General features: G+C 48.3%; 2 protein-coding genes and 1 long non-coding RNA gene across 3 annotated transcripts in view; 1 reads left to right on the top strand and 2 right to left on the bottom strand.

The window, feature by feature from the left end:
* The window catches only part of LOC140000122 (protein YIF1B-like), a 159,383-nt gene that overhangs the window by 70,306 nt on the left and 72,581 nt on the right, over nucleotides 1-16,496 (top strand). The window lies entirely within an intron of this gene.
* Nucleotides 8,053-10,992, bottom strand: LOC140000123 (uncharacterized). Its single transcript, XR_011805411.1, has 3 exons — nucleotides 10,252-10,992; nucleotides 8,828-8,956; nucleotides 8,053-8,257 (listed from the first exon to the last, which is right to left on the bottom strand). It is a non-coding gene; the product is annotated as an uncharacterized lncRNA (long non-coding RNA).
* Nucleotides 11,399-14,744, bottom strand: LOC140000290 (ATPase family AAA domain-containing protein 2-like). Its single transcript, XM_072030134.1, has 4 exons — nucleotides 13,800-14,744; nucleotides 12,865-12,955; nucleotides 12,123-12,437; nucleotides 11,399-11,812 (listed from the first exon to the last, which is right to left on the bottom strand). Exons 2-4 carry the CDS (start codon nucleotides 12,896-12,898, stop codon nucleotides 11,682-11,684), a joined length of 480 nt encoding a protein of 159 aa, XP_071886235.1. The 5' UTR covers nucleotides 12,899-12,955; nucleotides 13,800-14,744; the 3' UTR covers nucleotides 11,399-11,681.

Here is a 16,496-nt window from a genome sequence, read left to right as displayed (position 1 = left end):
GCGGGAGCACTCCATCTGCCTCTTCCAAGCCGTGGTGGAGGCTGTGCTGCGGCAAAGGAAGAAGGAAATGAAGAGGACGGTTCACAGCAGCCTTCTCCCACTCTACTTTCATATGAGAGACCAGAGTGAGAGCGTAGCAAAGGTACAGATCTCAGAGCTGAGCAGTTATGTGGGCAAGGGTGTGCTGATGCCACAGGGTTGCTCTGGGGGATCTCTGGCCGGCAGCATGAGCTGCCTCCGATGGTGGCTGTCCCGTGGCCTTGCCTTGGCCACTGAACCCAGTGCACGCTACCCCTCACCACAGCCTCCCATAACGCGCTGGGAAAGGCTCGCAGCCCTGCCAAGAGGAGGGGACAGAGGGTCTCCTTCCCAAGGCTGTGCTGCTACCTCCCAACCTCTGCTGCTCCGCAGGGCTCTGGGGAAGCTCTCGCTGTGGCTGCAGAGTTTCTGCGACGCAAGGAGCTCAAACGCTTGGCCCAGACAGAACAGACGTGGAGGATTGGAGAGTGCTTGGTAAGGACCCAACTTGGTTTGCTCCAGCTGGGCAAACGCGCCCGGCCAGAGCCCGCTGCCTGCAGCCGCATCCTCGCTCCCTTCCTGCCAGCACAGAGCCCCAGGGGGCTCTTCTGCAGGCCCCTCTGCCCTCCCTGCCCCCAGGATGCTGGAGGAGACCCTGGAGAGGGTGTGCAAGCCCCGTGACCCTGCGTTCTCTCTCTCTCCAGCTGCAGCAGGACAGAGGCAGAGTAGAAGAATACCTGCAGCAGAGCCAGCCCTACCTGCAGGACACTCAGACCCTTTTGCGACTTGAGGCCGTCAGATTCATTGGTGAGCCCAGCCCCTGGGTCCCTCTTGGGGCAGCCTTTGGCAGCCCCAGGCACTGCCCTGGCAGTGAGGCACAGCCCTGTTGCCCCCAGAGCCCCCCGACTGGGCCCTTGCTCCAGGGTGCAGGAGGGGGCACAGCCTGGCTGGCCAGGCCAGGGGCTGCGCTGCTGGGAGCGTGCTGGGGAGCGGGGCTCTGATGGGGTCTCTGTGTCTAGGTCTTGCTGCGCGCTACTGCGAGGACCAGAGCGAGGAGAAGCTGGAGGAAATCCTCAGAGGTGAGTGAGGGCAGTGGGGGGTGTGCTAGGGCTGGGGGGACAGCGGCAGAGGCCCCCGTGCCTTGCCCTGCTCCAGGGAAATGCTTCGGGGCGGAGGAGCAATGCAGCCATAGGAACGAGGGAGAGGAGACGGGGTAGCCTGTGGTGTCAGGGAATGGCCTCCCAGCCTGGAGCTGGGCAGTGCCGCTGAAAGGGTTGAGTGTCCCTGAGGAAGAGTCAGGGGAAAGGGCAGTAAGGCTGACAGAAGGTGGGAGCCTGTTGTAGAGCACGCAACCAGGACGAAGAGGGAGATGAGACAGCCTACAAGCAGCTAGGAGCAGGGTCACGATTGCTAGCCCTTGCTCTCATGGGGAAGCACAATAGCGAGAGGAAAGAGTCCAGGAGATTCCTGGAGTGTGTGAATCCTCCCAAGGGATGGAGGCAGGTGGTGAGGGAACCAGCTTGTGAAGGTGCCCCACTTGACCTGTGGTGCGCAGGTGGGGAAGGACTGGTGGCTGCATTTGGGACATTGCTGAGCAGCAGCTTTCAACGGATTCCTTTGTCCCTCCTGCTCCTCCTGGCCTGGGGAAGAGTTGAGTGGGGCTGGCATGGTCTGCAGGGGATGCCTGGGGATCTCTGCAAGGAGTGGGTTTTCATCTCTGCTCTTCTTTCTTTTGCAGTCCTCCAGCCTTTAGAGAAAGACCCGGAACCCATGGTCCGTTTCCTGGCAGTTGAAACCATCCTGATCCTGGTGTCAAGGCATAACGCAATGTCAGGACGGAGATTTCCACTGCTGTGTTGCTGCTGCCGCTAGCCCCGCAGCAGTCCTCAAAAGAGCAATATATATTTTAATAGAACTAGGTTGTTGTCTCGTTATTCCAGCAGCTCCTTCACAGTGACTCGGTGCCATGACGCTGAGCTAACTTGGAGGCCACCAAGGACGTCTTTTCCCTGGGCCCGGTGACTGCATGGCGCCTACTCAACCAGTGAAAGAGTCACAGAACCCTTGCGCTTGGAAAAGGGCCTTCAACTCAAGTCCAAGCGTCAGCTAACACCACCAGGCCCACCACAAAACCACGGCCCTTAGCGCCAAGTCCACGCATTTCTTTAATAGCTCCAGGCCTGGGACTCCAGCAGTGCCCTGGGCAGCCGGTTCCACCCTTTGCATGAAGAAATTCTTCCTGACATCCCATCCTGTGAGTCCACCTGTGGTAGGTGCGCCCAGGTAGAAGAACTGCTCAGCCTCCTGGCAGAGCTTCGGGAGGAGGTGGGCAGGCTGAGGAGCACCAGGGAGTCGGAGAAGGTTGAACTGTACTGTGCCAGCCCTGGGACAGATGCGTCAGGCAGACACAGCAGAGGAAATGGAGGATCCCCTACCCTCTGGCCATCAGGCAGAAGGAGTGCATCTCAGTGACGAAGGGATGGAAGTTTAGATCTGCTCGGGGCAGCAGGCGGACCCCTCCTTGCCTACCTCACCTTCCTTTCAGGTGCCCTGAAACAACAGACTCTGGAAGTAATGGACACACAAACGATGATGTGCATGAAGGTCCATCCAGGTTGGAGGGGTTTTCTAGGGCAAGTCAGCCTTCCCCAGTATCACGACCACCTCCATCAAGAAGAAGAGAAGGGTTACTGTCATAAGTGACTCCCTTCTGAGCAGAACAGAGGGCCGCATATGCCGGCCTGACCCAACCCATGGAGAAGTCTGCTGCCTCCCAGGAGATCAGGGTAAAAGATGTTTCTGGAGAGCTCACTCACCCCGTAAGGCCCTCTGAGCATCATCCATTATTGTTCTGTCCCCGGGGTTTTTCGGGGCCCGGTGGCAGTGCCGTCCCCTCTGTGTCCCCCTTCGCGCAGGTGACACCTCGGTGCTGGCCGGGCTGTACGGCCCCGCGGAGGTGCGGGGCTCAAGGGAGAGCCCCGAGAGGGCGACGCTGGAGGTGCTGCTGCGCCCCAAGTTGTGGCTGCCAGGTGGGGGCCGCCTGGGGGGGGGGGGAGGGCTCGGGAGGGAGATGGGGTCGGGGCCAGGCTCCGAGGGGCGTGGGGGGGTCCGAGGGGGTGGGGTCCGGGAGTGCTCTGAGGGGTCTGGGGGTGCTCACAGGGCTCCTGAGGAACGGGGGGGAAACGGGGGGAGCCCTGAGGGGGGGCTATAGGGGTTTATGGGGCTCCTGAGGTGCTCAGAGGGCTCCGGGGGTGCTCGGAGGGGTTTGGGGATGCTCAGGGGGATCCTGAGGGGACAGGAAGGTAACAGGGGGAGCCCTGAGGAGGGCTACGGGGGGGCTTAGGGGGCTCTGGGGATGCTCGGAGGGGTTTGGGGGTGCTCAGGGGGATCCTGAGGGGTGGGGGGGTAATGGGGGGAACCCTGAGAGGGTCTTCGGGGGTGTTCAGGGGGCTCTGGGGGTGCTCAGAGAGCTCCGGGGGTGGTCAAAGGGCTCCCGAGGGATGTGGGGGTGCAGGGGGGAGTCCTGAGGAGGGCTCTGGGGGTGCTCAAGGGGCTCCTGAGTGGCAGGGGGTGTAATGGGGGGAGCCCTGAGGAGGGCTTTGGGGACTCTGGGAATGCTCAGATGGGTCTGGGGGTGCTCAGAGGGCTTCAGGGGTGGTCAAAGAGCTCCCTAGGGATGCGGGAGTGCAGGGGAGAGCCCTAAGGAGGGCTCTGGGGGTGCTCAGAAGGGTCTGGGGGTGCTCAGGGGGCTCCCGAGGGACGTGGGGGTACCGGGGGGAGGGCCTGAGGAGAGCTCCAGAGGGGAGCCCCCTCCCTGGGGGCTATTTTGTGACACTTTGGGGACACTCTGGGGATAATTTGGGGACAATCTGGAGGCACATTGGGGACACCTTGGGGGCTATTTGGGGACACACCTTGGGAGCTATCTGGGGACACCCTGGGGACAATATGGGGACACTCTGGGGACGCACCTTGCAGGCCCTTGGTGACGTAGTGGACGTCGATGTTGTCACCTGTTGTCACCCTGTGCCCCCCCCTCACCGGCGTGCAGCCCCCACTTGCAAAAGAGGCTGCGCTGGGGGAAGCCGCTGGCCCCCACCAGCTGCCTGATGACGTGCAGCTCCGCCATGCCCTGCGGGGACACGGGGGGGGGGACATGGGGCCACACACACACGGTGTCACCCCACCCCAGAGGGGGGGGTCCATGTCCCCCCCCAGGGGTTTCTGCACCCCCTCCAAGGAGCTCCCCACCCCCTTGCACTGCACATCCCAAGCCCATCGCAGCCCCCCCCACCCTCTTGTTCCCCCAATTGCCCCGTCTGACCCCCCCAATTGCCCTGTCTGACCCCCCCAATTGCCCCCCCGCCCCCCCCACTGCACCCCCGCCCTCCCTTTTACATCCCCTTACTCCCTTCTCCCCCCATTGCCCCCCCAATTGCCCCATCCCCAATTATTACCCCCCCAGTCCCCCAATTGCCCCCTCCAGCCCCCCCAAATTGCCCCCCATCCCAAATAATTACCCCACCAGCACCCCCAATCGCCCCCACCCCAATAATTACCCCAACCAGTCCTCCAATTTCCCCCATCCCCACTAATTACCCCCTCCAGCCCCCCTCATTAACCCCCACCCCCAATTGCCCCCCCAGAACCCCCTTCCCAACCAGGACCCCCCCCCAGCAGTACCCCCCCCTTCCCCAAAAAGACCCTTTTCCCCGGGCCCCTTCCCCGCGTCTCCATCCTGCACCAGTCCCGAGACCCCCAAGTACCGGGGCTGGGGGAGTTGGGGGGGGGGGGCGTCGGTCTTGGGGGTGCTCGGTGCTCCCCTGTGTCCCCCCCGCGGGGGGGGCTCAGCACTGCACCCCGTAGCGCTCGAAGTGGCCCAGGATGATGCCGAGCTCCAGGCGCACGGTGCCGGCGGCCCCGGTGCGCAGCTGAATGCGGTCGCCGTAACCGGGGTTGGGGGTAAGCGGTTGGGGGCCCCCCCCCCCCAGCCAAAATTGGCTCAGGCGCTCCCGCCAGGTCCCCTGGGGCCGCCAGGTGACGCAGGTCAGTGCGTGGCACCCCGGGGCGCTGGGGATCTGGCAGGAGCCGAAGCCCATCAGCTCGCTATGCCCCAGGGAGCCCTGGTGCCACACCTCGAGGTGCAGCTTGGGTCAGCCTGGGGGGGGGCGACAAAAGGGAGGGGGCATTGGGGACACTTTGGGGACACCTTGGCGGCTATTTGGGGACACTTTGCAGACACCTTGGGGACACCTTGGGGACACTCTGGGGACGCACCTTGCAGGCCCTTGGTGGCGTAGTGGATGTCGATGTTGTCACCCGTTATCACCCTGTGCCCCCCTCACTGGCGTGCAGCCCCCACTTGCAGAAGAGGCGGCGCTGCAAGTATATATAATCCTCTATACCTAGAGGATTGGTTATCTACTTTGATCAATCAAATTTGATGTATGTGATGCTGCTGGGGATGATTAGTATACATTGTGTGGAACAATGAGTTGGGTGAAATATTCTAGATATGGGAGTCCAATAATTGCTAAAAACTTGTTTATAAATCTTGCAGAGAATATTGTGAAAGCATTCTCTTCTGGTTCAATTGGCCTTGGCCAAATCTGAAAACAAGACACGGATTAATGATACTCAAAAGAAGATGAGGGATTGTGATATATGGAGTGGTAATTCGTGTGGAGAAAATGGTTGATATTAGTAAAGAAGGGGGAGATTTGGGAGTGTGGCCATGGGGCTTGGAAAGCCCTGTGGTTGAGATAAAATTAGACTCTTAACGAGGAGGCCATCAGGAATGTAAAAGAGTTTAGAGGGAACCAAGAAGGGTGATTCAGGAGACTCCATGCAGGCTCGGGTTTCTTGTTCTCCAGCCAGTAAGGCATGGAAGCTCCTGGGTGTTTGCTGTTGTTGTTACATTCAAAGTTGTTTGAGCAATGAAAAGTTGTTTTGAAAAGAACTGCTGTGGAGAGAAGGGGATAAGAGGGGAGCCTGCCCTCACGAAAGAAGAAGAAAAAAAGGCAACACGATGAAGTTACATCAATAAAGAAGCAGGAAAAAGAAGTGAAGAGGAACAGGCTGGCAGAATGGAGACCAGGACGGGAACAGGCATTTTGATTGCCTCATGAAGATAGGTTCGGCCAAACTCAGCAAACTGCTCAGAGAAGCTCGTACTGGAAACAGGCGCGCCAGAGCTGGAGAGAAGCTCGAGCTGAGAGAAGCGGAGCCAGCACACAACTGCCCCTCGCTGCTAAGCAGCTGCGCATTATGGGGAATCATACGTCCTTAGGAACAAAGACTGTCCTGGTCACCTCACAGCTTATTCTCCTTATTAACAATCGGACAGTTTATGATCCTGAAACATGGGACCAAACTGAGGTCAAGGTGTGGGACTCTGCAACAAGAAACGACAAGGTTGCAGTGGGATTGCTCGGCACCTGGCGAGCAGTCTCTGAGGCCTTAAAGAGCCCTGTGGGACCACAGTCAGAAACGTGTGGTTTGCCAGACTGTGAGGGAGCCGCGGGCTCCTTTACTGCTCCTTCTGCCACGCCACCGGCCCCTCTGCTGCTACAGCCATCGAAGGCTTTTGCTGTTACGCCCATGGTGACCTGGATGTGCCTTTTGGCCCAGGCCCTATGGCCTTGAGAAGGAGCTGGATATGCTTGTCTTCGATTTGGGAAGAACGGGATCCATAGGGCCTGAGGACCGAGTTGCTTGACAACATAAAGCAAGACATATTGTTCAAAAGGAATGGAAAACGGAGACTTGTTAGTAATCAAGAAAAGGAGTGGAAAATGGAGACAGTTGAGTCGTGGAACTTGGAGGATTGTTTGTTACCTTTCCTGATTGTACGTATGTATAGGCATACTTGGGTTTAGTATGTAAAGCAATGTTCTGTATATTTAGAATGTTTGATGTTCGTGTGTGCGTGCTGGTGGAGCGTAGACTCCCCGCACACCCAGCGCTGTTTACTTGCCTTTTATACCTTTTATAGCTTTTATACCTTTTAGAAATATTTGTTTTATAAATATTACAAAGTTCAGATTGAGTTGAGACCTCATGTATAACAAGGGGAAGAGCAGAGCTAAGAGCAGAGCTGAGCGCCTCCAGCCCCCATTTCTCGCCCCCACCCCACACAAAACAGTACCGGGGGGGGGGTGGTCCCAGAAAAGCTAGGGGCTGCTGGGGGGAGTCGAGGTGCTCTAGGGCAGGCGCAGAGGGAGCAGAGCAGCCCCTGAACCCCTCAGGGGGCCGATCCGGACCCTGTCCCGGTTACCCCAGAGCCAAACCAGCAGCCAAGCCCTCAGGCCCACCCCAGTGCTGGTGGAGACCCCAAAAACGAGGGGTCCAGACCCCTCCTGTCTCACAGGAGACCCCACACAAGACCTCAAAGACATCCCCTTTTGGGGACAATTCCACCTCTCTTGGCAAAACTTCCCACTTTTTGTAAACAACTCCCACTTTTTGGGAATGACTCCCCTTATTTAGGTAACAATGCCACCTTTTTGGGGAAAATTCCCCCGTTTTTGGGGAACAACTCCCCCCTTTTGGTAATAATTCCCCGTTTTTTGGCAACAATTGCTCCCTTTGTGGGAAAAACTCCCCCCTTTGGAGAAAAAATCTCAATTTTGGAGAAAAACTCCCCCTTTTTGGGGAAAAAATTTCCCCAAAAAGGGGGAATTGTTCCTAAAAGTATGTTGTTGTTACCCAGAAAGAGGGAGTTTTTCCCCCAAACAGGGGAATTTTCCCAAAAAAGGGGGAAATTTCCCCAAACAAGGGAATATTTTCCCCAAATGGGGAGTTGTTTCCCAAAAAGGGGAATTGGTCCCAAATAATAAATTAAATGTTAAGTTACAAAAGTTCACAGGCCATGAGATTAGAAATAAATCCCTTCTCGAGCTAAAAGATCTCTTTTTTTTTTTTTTTTCAGGAGCGGCCTCCCTGAATCTAAATAATCCTCTCACAGGCAGAACAGAGTGTGTCCGTTCTAACTCTTTATCAGATGTGGAAAAAGAGATCGAGATGACCAGTGCCTAAAAAAAAGAGGCACTCTCTTTTTAAGGCAGACTGATCAGCACAACACATTTTATCTGTTCTTAAGCACAAGCAACTCTAAGATAAATGGGTTCAAGGATCTTCAATGTGAAGAGTGAATATCCAGCGTATACCGGGAACACCTGACTTGGACCATGGACGCCTCACGCAGATTTCGGAGGAATTCGGACAACTCAGAAATCATCTTTTACAGGAAGAGACCAGAGAATTTGACTCAGTGTAAAACTGGCACAGGCAGAAATCTCCCCAGTTACAGATGCTCAAGCGCATTAGTTAAAAAGAGATTAGAGTGTGACTAGAGAGAAGTCTCAAACTCTTGTTATATACTTAAATTTCTCTCCAAGGATGGAACAACCACTATCACCGTGCATGACTGGCTGTAGAGGGAGAGAGCAAGTGAAAGACTTAGAAAAGCACCTTCCCTTCATAGTCCTCCCACTCCCAAAATGGTTCTCAAGGAAAACTACTGACAGACTAAAGTTAACTGCTTTGAAAGGGCTGTGTGGGTGGACCCGTTGTCTTCAAGTTCAAGCTTTTTCCTGCAGAAACTGCCAACAATTATGCCAAATACAACAATGGTTTTGCAAGATGGATAAACGTCTTCCAGACTGAAAGGGAGAAGTCGTACTGTTGTTGTTGTCTGTGCACAGACACCTAAGCAGTAAAGAGCAATGCTAAACAACCACGATATCCCAGAACACACAAATACTGCGTAACAGTGACAGAAAGCGCTAGAATTCAAAACAAAAATTACCTCCACCAAATCGGTTTTGTCGTAGTCTTCTCTATGGTTGTAAATACACTGATTAATGACGCCATATACTTTTTCCAGGTGTTAAATGTCAAATCCCTTCGTTATCTTAGTGACAAAGCATAACAGTTTCTGAAGACAACAATGGAGCAAAACAACAACTTTAGAATAGTATAAGATCCTTTGAATACGCTCTATATGTTTTCAGAGGTTGAACAGTAACAATACAAGTGACAGCCTACTTTTTCTTACGCTATTAAATAAAATGTGACACTTCAGAGAACAGATTAAATATCCCATAAGATTTCAGCAGGGAAAATATGAGTTAATTTTTCATATTTCAGAGAAAGGAAAGGCTGAAATTTTGGACAATCTTTTACTACTAATCAATCACATCAACGGTTGTAATTGCAAGTCGACTGCTCCCAAAGCAGCAGGGAATGACACGATCCTCTTTGTAGGACAGCTGCTGCCACAGCAAAGCCACTGTTGCATTTCATTAGAGAAGCGTTGCAGCAGCGCGGGGCACTGTAAAAAGGCTGCAGATCTTGTAGATACAGCTGTGCCAGCTGGAAAAGGAAGCACCCTTAGGTGATTACCTTTACCCACGTGTGCCATGCCTACAACTCTGCTGGCAGAACAGATTGCTCAAACGCCCAGAGCAAAGGTGGATTAGTTTGCTCAGTCCTACCTTTAAATTCAGGGGTGGGTAAATAGCAAAGTGACTGCTTGTAGCAATCACCTCTCTCTCACACAGCCATTTCTATTACCAAAGATGCAGAGATGATAATCTCTGGCACAGCAACAGTGACAAGCTAGTGGCAGCACCTTCTTCCACTGCCACAGCTGTCCATTAGCAGTGTGAGCCTGCGAGTATGTAGCTTTAGGGAGCAGCCATACCAAATGGAAATACTACTGCCCCCTGGAAATAATGCTGCTTATCATCTAATCAGCAAACTCTGCCTCCCTCGTGTATATATATACACACACACACACTATAAGAACTTCTAATGCTGCACTTTCAAGGAATTTCAGAAAAGTAGTCACTTCTCCATGGCTAGCTAGTTTACGTCAACCTGCTAACTTCAGGTTTAAAATCATCACTGCAAGAAATAAAGATCCTTTTCAGGTTCTTAATACATCAAAGCATGAAAAAAAAATCCCCAAATAAAAGCCCTCAAACCCATCATTAAAATTACAAATCATTAAATGATATCCATAATAGTACTAGCAGGTTGTCAATGTGGTATTTTAAAATTCAGCAAGGCCTTTTATCTTAAAAATTAGGCAAAGAATCTGTCTCCTAAACTACAGATGACCAGAAGCAAATGGTAGCCTACAGAAATCTACACGAGGTATGGAAACTAAACAGTCACAGTGCATATGTCCTATTTGAGCATCAAAAAAAAAGCTGAAATTAGACATACTTTGAGCTCATAGCGATCCACGATAACTATGTAGTCTGTCTCTGTAGGAACTTGTACAGGGTTCTCATCACTTATCTGTTGCTGGTCTTCTTCCCAAGAATGTTCAGGAGTCACTGCTTGAAATGCCCAGGAATCTGGAAGGACACAAATTTCTTCAGTCAGGTTTCCTGTTTATCTAGAATACAGTCTCAGTGAAGTATCCTGTACCTGCAAAACAGTCTCTCTCTACAAATACAGAGACAGAATTGTTATCGTCTGCACTGAGAAATACTTGGCTTCTCCCTTCTTTCCAGCTAAAGCCACTGCTCCATAAAAAAACAGAAACTAAGACAAAAAAAAGCAAACAAAAATACCCACAAACAAACAAAAAGCACTAATGAAAAGGTTAATAGTGAAAAAAAATAGTCATGTTGCCAATTCAGGTTAGGGAACACATCTTAGAGTACAACATTAGGGCTTAAGTCTCCTATTCCACATGTTACTCTGGATCCACGCATCTTGAAGTGCTGCTTTTTCACCTAAGCTGCTCGTTATTGGAAAGCACCTCGTACAATAAAAGAGTGTCAGTGACTGCCTGCTTTCAGTTAGGTACCATTAGAAAAAAACACACTTTAGAATCAAAAAAACAGCACCTACAGAAACATGTGGGCTAGGCTTGCACAATTAGAGGAGCAACATCGTTATGGAATAAACTGTGTGATGATTTTTGAGAGCTGTAACAGAAAAAATAGAGTGAAATTGAAGGCTAAAGCTAATAAATAGTGCAATCCTCCTCAGCAAGAATAGGGTGCTAAAGGATCTGATGGACTTCTCCCTTACCATTTGAACTTGGATTTCCATTAGTTAGAGTTCCCCATCTTGGTGTTGAATATCCACAAAGCTTAGCACTTTCCTTTTCAGTGTTAAGTTTAACTTGACAAAAAAATACCACAAGATTAACACAACTTGGTGGCTTAACAAATAAAGACACCATTCAAATTTTTCTCAAGGTGTTTTAACAAGCCATTTCTCAGTGTTCTTTCTACTACAAAATTCACTACTGGTTTAACAATCCTGGAAAACAGAAGGGCAAAAGGTGGCAACACAAACCCCTAAAGTTGGGGTACTTTTAGCTAAAAGGACAGACAGGACATTTATGTGGTCTTGAGTCTTTCAAAGAATGCCATGGATTAAGTCAACGTGTTCTGGTAGTCTACGGATCACTTTGGCTTAGGAAGAGAAGCCTGGGCTTTTCAATTGGGTCATTCAGAGCAACTTCATTACAACTTTAGTCCCTTCACCCTCTCTTCTTGTGAATACCAAGCACCCCTTCTACACACTAACTTGATGTTACCCCTTCGTCTACCACCCCTCACACTTTTAACAGCTGGAACTGTTTACAAAGACTCATCAGACCTGAGAATTTAAACATAACAGGGATCTATCTTTCTTTACCTGCTGAAACAGAGGAGTTTTTTCTCCGGTCCGTCAGGCATTCCATCTTTGAATTCATCTCCGGAAACCAAGGATGCATCGTCATCACTGTTGAACATACCATCTTGTAAAATAGGATTTAAATGGTCTGAAAGGCAAAAGAGGTTTGTTAACTTCCCTGAATAGCCTTTGTCTCTTTCTCTTACATTAATACAGCTTCTAAATCAGTGCCAAAACCCTTTCTTCATTTGAGAGCACACACTGAAAGCTATTTCCTAGAGTTCATCCCACCACAGATCTAAGCAGATGGCACAAGGCCCTACAAAGCTGTACCAAGTCCCACTGATGTGTACGTATAAGGTACGCTACTCTTGGTGATTTTTTTCTCTCCCTTAGAATAAAGGAGCTTACGAACAATCTTTAGCAGAATTATAAAGAAGTGGATGCTGTGGTTATACCTTGCTGTCGGTCCTCCTTTAGCACTAGCTGTGCCTGCGGGAAGATCTTCTGCACAACTTGTAAAATATTCGCTACTGATCTTTTAAAAAGTGGCTTGAAAATGGGTGATAGTGCTTGTACGGGTGAAGCCTCGATCCTGTTTGATGCCGGAACAACCTTCTTCGGAGCCATGAAAAAGTCCTTTGCTTTTATTTTAATAGAATTAACGTCTAGTTGCAATTTCTCCCTACTTGCATAAATCTGAGGATAGCATCGGCGCAGAGAGCACAGAGCAGCTTCAGTACATAGGGATTTGATATCTGCACCACAGTATCCTAACAAACAAAAATCAAACGTTACATCAGTCAAGGCCCAGGTTTACAACATGCAACATTTAAAGAATTTGTCATGTCAAAACCAAACAGGTTAACAGGGAATTCAAAGTGCTACCGCTCTGCAGGGAAGTTTCATGTTGCTCACTGCCTGATATCCTGCGCTTATGCAGCTGAAGCAGACTCCTCATCAAAAACTATACTCTTGAGGCAGATGCCCCAGAACCATTTAATGTTCTCAGACAACAAGAGGAACGACAACAAAGAGTAAATAGATGAAAGCATCTAACTCTGATTGCTATGAAGGCGTGCCAGCTGCCTCGTTGACTAGTTGTGCAGCAAGGCACAAGAGCTTGGGTACTGCCTGGTACAAGCTAAGGTTCTTTACAACTTGGTCACAAGCAAGAATCCATTTTGGTTTCAGTCTTACCAATGCATTTCTCAGCTAGTTCATCAAGCAACATGTCCGGTGGCTTAGGGGTCCAGTCACGAGTATGAATCTTGAAAATTTCTTTTCTAGCCTGGAAGCAAAATCATTGCATTTTAGCTTGTCTCAAGTTTTACTTAAAAATACCAACAAGAAACAAACAAACAAAAAAACCAAAACAGTCCTCCCTCAAAACCCCTCATCTACTAATACGCTTTTCTTACTTGCTCAACTTTCAAGTATTTTACAGTTATTTAATATACACTCTGCATTGTCAACCAGGAAATTGAATATTTCTTATTTGTTACACTGGACTTTTTTCTAGGAACCTACAGTGAAAGAAAAGGCATTTATAGCTTCAATAACAAGTTTCCAAACTACGAGACCTAAAGACCCAGAGGAAAATACTGCAATGAAAAATTTATCCAGAAACATTTCTTTGTTGTCCAAAAAACTTCTCTAAAATTTAACAAGCTTTCATTGTGACAGTCTCATTACTTCATCACATTTGCTTTTCAGGCAGTAAATTCACAGAAAGCACTTCTGGCACAATGTTTCAAATTGCTACAATTACTATAAAGAAGAAAATAATTATGACTCAAACTACTACCACTGATCCGGGGCACAATCAAATGCACACATGTCCCCTATTCATTCATAAGTGAAGGACTGAGACCAAAAACACAACTTCATGATGAAAGCGCCCAAGTGGACTAAATAATTAAGCAAACAGGTACAACTTTGGGAATGAAAGGTTTGATTACAGAACTAACTACTTGGTGGTATCATCTTGACCATATATATTCAGTACCAGATTTGCCCTCCATGGAACAACGCAGTGTCTCCACATATCACTCTCTTGTTCAAGTTGTCAGTTTTTTTTTCCTATAAAGTTGGACTTTGCCATGGTAGCACTAACGTTGAATTTCAGTTCTCACCTCTTTATTTGGCAAGTTGAAGAGGAACTCTCTGTCAAAGCGTCCTGGTCTTCGTAAAGCAGGATCTATAGAATCCAGTCTGTTGGTAGCTCCGATTACCACGATCTCCCCTCTGTTAACTATGCCGTCCAGAAGCGTCAGAAGAGTTGAAACAATGGAACTAATAGAAAAATATAATTTTTACTTACTGGTTCAGTAAATTTTGTCACATTCCACATGACTTTCTTCCATGAGTAGTCAAAAAGGACAAGCTTTAAGGACAAGACTCATTTTAAGACATAAACAATAGGTAAGTTAACACAGACCACATGCTGATATCAGGCTTAGTAAATTGGTTTCAACTATTGTTTAGAAGCACCTGTTTTGGCATTGAGTTACAAGTTTTCAGGATAAATTAACGTGTTCACAGTAAATTAAACAGGTCATCATCCTTTTTTTTTTTTTTCATTCCCCAAAGATCAAGCAGATTTTATGTAGGTGCAAAACTGTAATACCTATGAATGTGGTCTTGTTTACTAGAGCGCACAGGAGCGAGACCATCTATCTCGTCAAAGAAAATAATTGAAGGTCGCATCTGATAGGCCTAGCACAAAAACACAGAGTAAAACACCATTATCTAAAGGAAAAATACACAAAAACATCATGGTTGGAATGTCATCTAAACTAGATTTTTCACTTCAGCCTCTGGGACCTCTACTGATAGAGCTACTGGAGTATCTGGCATGACTAACAGAAGACAGCAGTCTGTGTCAACCCACTGTATCCGGGTGACAGGAAGCAAATCGTTCCAGTAGCTCCTACAGCTGACATTCACAGCAGAAACACTGGCATTTCCGTTTCAGTGGGAAAAAAAAAATAACAAAATACAAAAAAAGCAAGTTCTACTTAAAAACGTTGACCACAGAAAATAATGGTTTCAACTCTGACAGAACACACTGTGCATTTCAACCTTACCTGTTCAAATAACACACGAAGTTGGCGTTTTGATTCCCCCACGTATTTTCTCATGCAGTCCGAAGCACTTCTCATAAAAAATGTTATTTTTCTGTCACTTCGGCTATATTCACTGGCAAGTGCACGAGCAACTAGTGTTTTCCCTGTTCCTGGGGGGCCATAAAATAGACAGCCTCTGCAATAAAAAACGATCCAGATAGGAAAAAAAACATCATGATGAGTACCTCCTACAACCATCATCTCTAGAACAAGCGTCTTTCCTAACCAAAACACATCATGTACAAGACAGCAGTAATAGCTGAAGTGTGGGTAGAGTCAGAACAGATAGAAGTTCTGCATTTTTACAACGTTTCACAAGAAAATTCATTTTTTTCACCCAAAGAAATGAATAAGGGGGTAACTCAAGTGTATAAAACCTTCAAAAGAGAGCATACTGTCCCAGAAGGACACTTCCAAAACTGCTGACAAACAGTTTGATCACAGCAAACCGGAGCCAAACAGGCAAACTTCAGCACAGAATCTGAGAATGGGCTGAATGGTGAATCACCACTTCATTCTTCAGTGATAAACTGCATATTCTTGCTTTCACAATATGCAGAATCTGATAGTAAAGCATTTAATGCTCCTCTCAAAAGCATTAAGTTACTGGGTTTGGTGTCTCAGACCATCTATTGCTGATGGCACGTGAGGAAGCCTAAAGCCGGAAGGAAAAGAGATGCCTTAGCACTCAGAGGGAAAAAAAAAAGAAAACAAAAGTAGGCAGGAAAAACAATTGGGCTTCCAGGCAACATATTACAATTGACTTCCACTAGATGATCCCTTCTTGCTTACAAACTAATCAAGCTGACTTGTACATAAAACTGAGAACAAAACCACTCCAACCCAACTAACCCAACTTTTTAAAGACACCAGACGGTAAAACTTAAAATTTTAAGACGTTGCTTATATTTTTAACCTACAAATATTCTGGATTCTATCCATTTTTAAGAAACCACTTTTTGCTACTACTAAAACAAACGTTCACCGCTGCCAAAATGTTGAAGCATGGAAGCATATTGATGCCTGAATTGAACTTTCTCCTGAAAACAGCTGACTTACGATTTATCACTTTAATGAGTTACCTGGGGGACTGAATATTGAACCGCTGAAAAACTTCTGGATACAGGAGGGGAAAAATCACCATCTCTTTCAAAGCTGGGATGTGTTCGGAAAGACCACCCACGTTCTCAAATCCAATCTAAAGAGAAATTCAACACAACAGAGTTTGTATGTTAAAGAAAGCAGCAACCTAGATCAAGGTTTCATCAGAAATTATCTCAGCACAACGGAAACATTCTGGGCAACTTTTGAAGTTGCTTTAGAGAAAACCATCAACAAAGGTAGTTGTAGATGGCACACTGAGATCTTTCATAATCCCTGGAAACACTCGCTGACACGATGATTAGTTTAAGACTTACCGCACTATCTATTTGCATTGCATCTCCCTGACTTCCTCCAACTTTCTTTTGATCCCTCTGAACTCTCTTTAGGTCCTGTTTCTGAAGTTTCACTCGAAAAGTCCTGATTTGAATTAAGGAGAAGTTATAGGGCTTCTTTTTCTTTAAGATGCAACTCGAAGATTTTTGTTTTTCATAAGAATGCCAAGCAAATGTAGAAAACATTAATTAATATATAGAAGACCTAACTAATTGACATAAACTCACACAGTTAAATTTAGATAAACTTAAACATGGCTAAATATTC

Source organism: Anas platyrhynchos, chromosome 33 (assembly GCF_047663525.1).
Source record: "Anas platyrhynchos isolate ZD024472 breed Pekin duck chromosome 33, IASCAAS_PekinDuck_T2T, whole genome shotgun sequence".
NCBI lineage: Eukaryota > Metazoa > Chordata > Aves > Anseriformes > Anatidae > Anas > Anas platyrhynchos.
Note: the sequence above shows the minus strand (reverse complement) of the source record. Positions and strands in the feature narration are given on the sequence as shown.

Excerpts from the sequence above, each read along its gene's own strand:
- LOC140000290 (XM_072030134.1), bottom strand. The coding sequence starts at position 12,898 with ATGTTGCTTGATGAACTAGCTGAGAAATGCATTG. Across the intron at positions 12,438-12,864 it reads ACTAGCTGAGAAATGCATTG|GATACTGTGGTGCAGATATC; the intron begins GTAAGACTGAAA and ends TTTGTTTGTTAG. Across the intron at positions 11,813-12,122 it reads AAAGGAGGACCGACAGCAAG|ACCATTTAAATCCTATTTTA; the intron begins GTATAACCACAG and ends TTTGCCTTTCAG.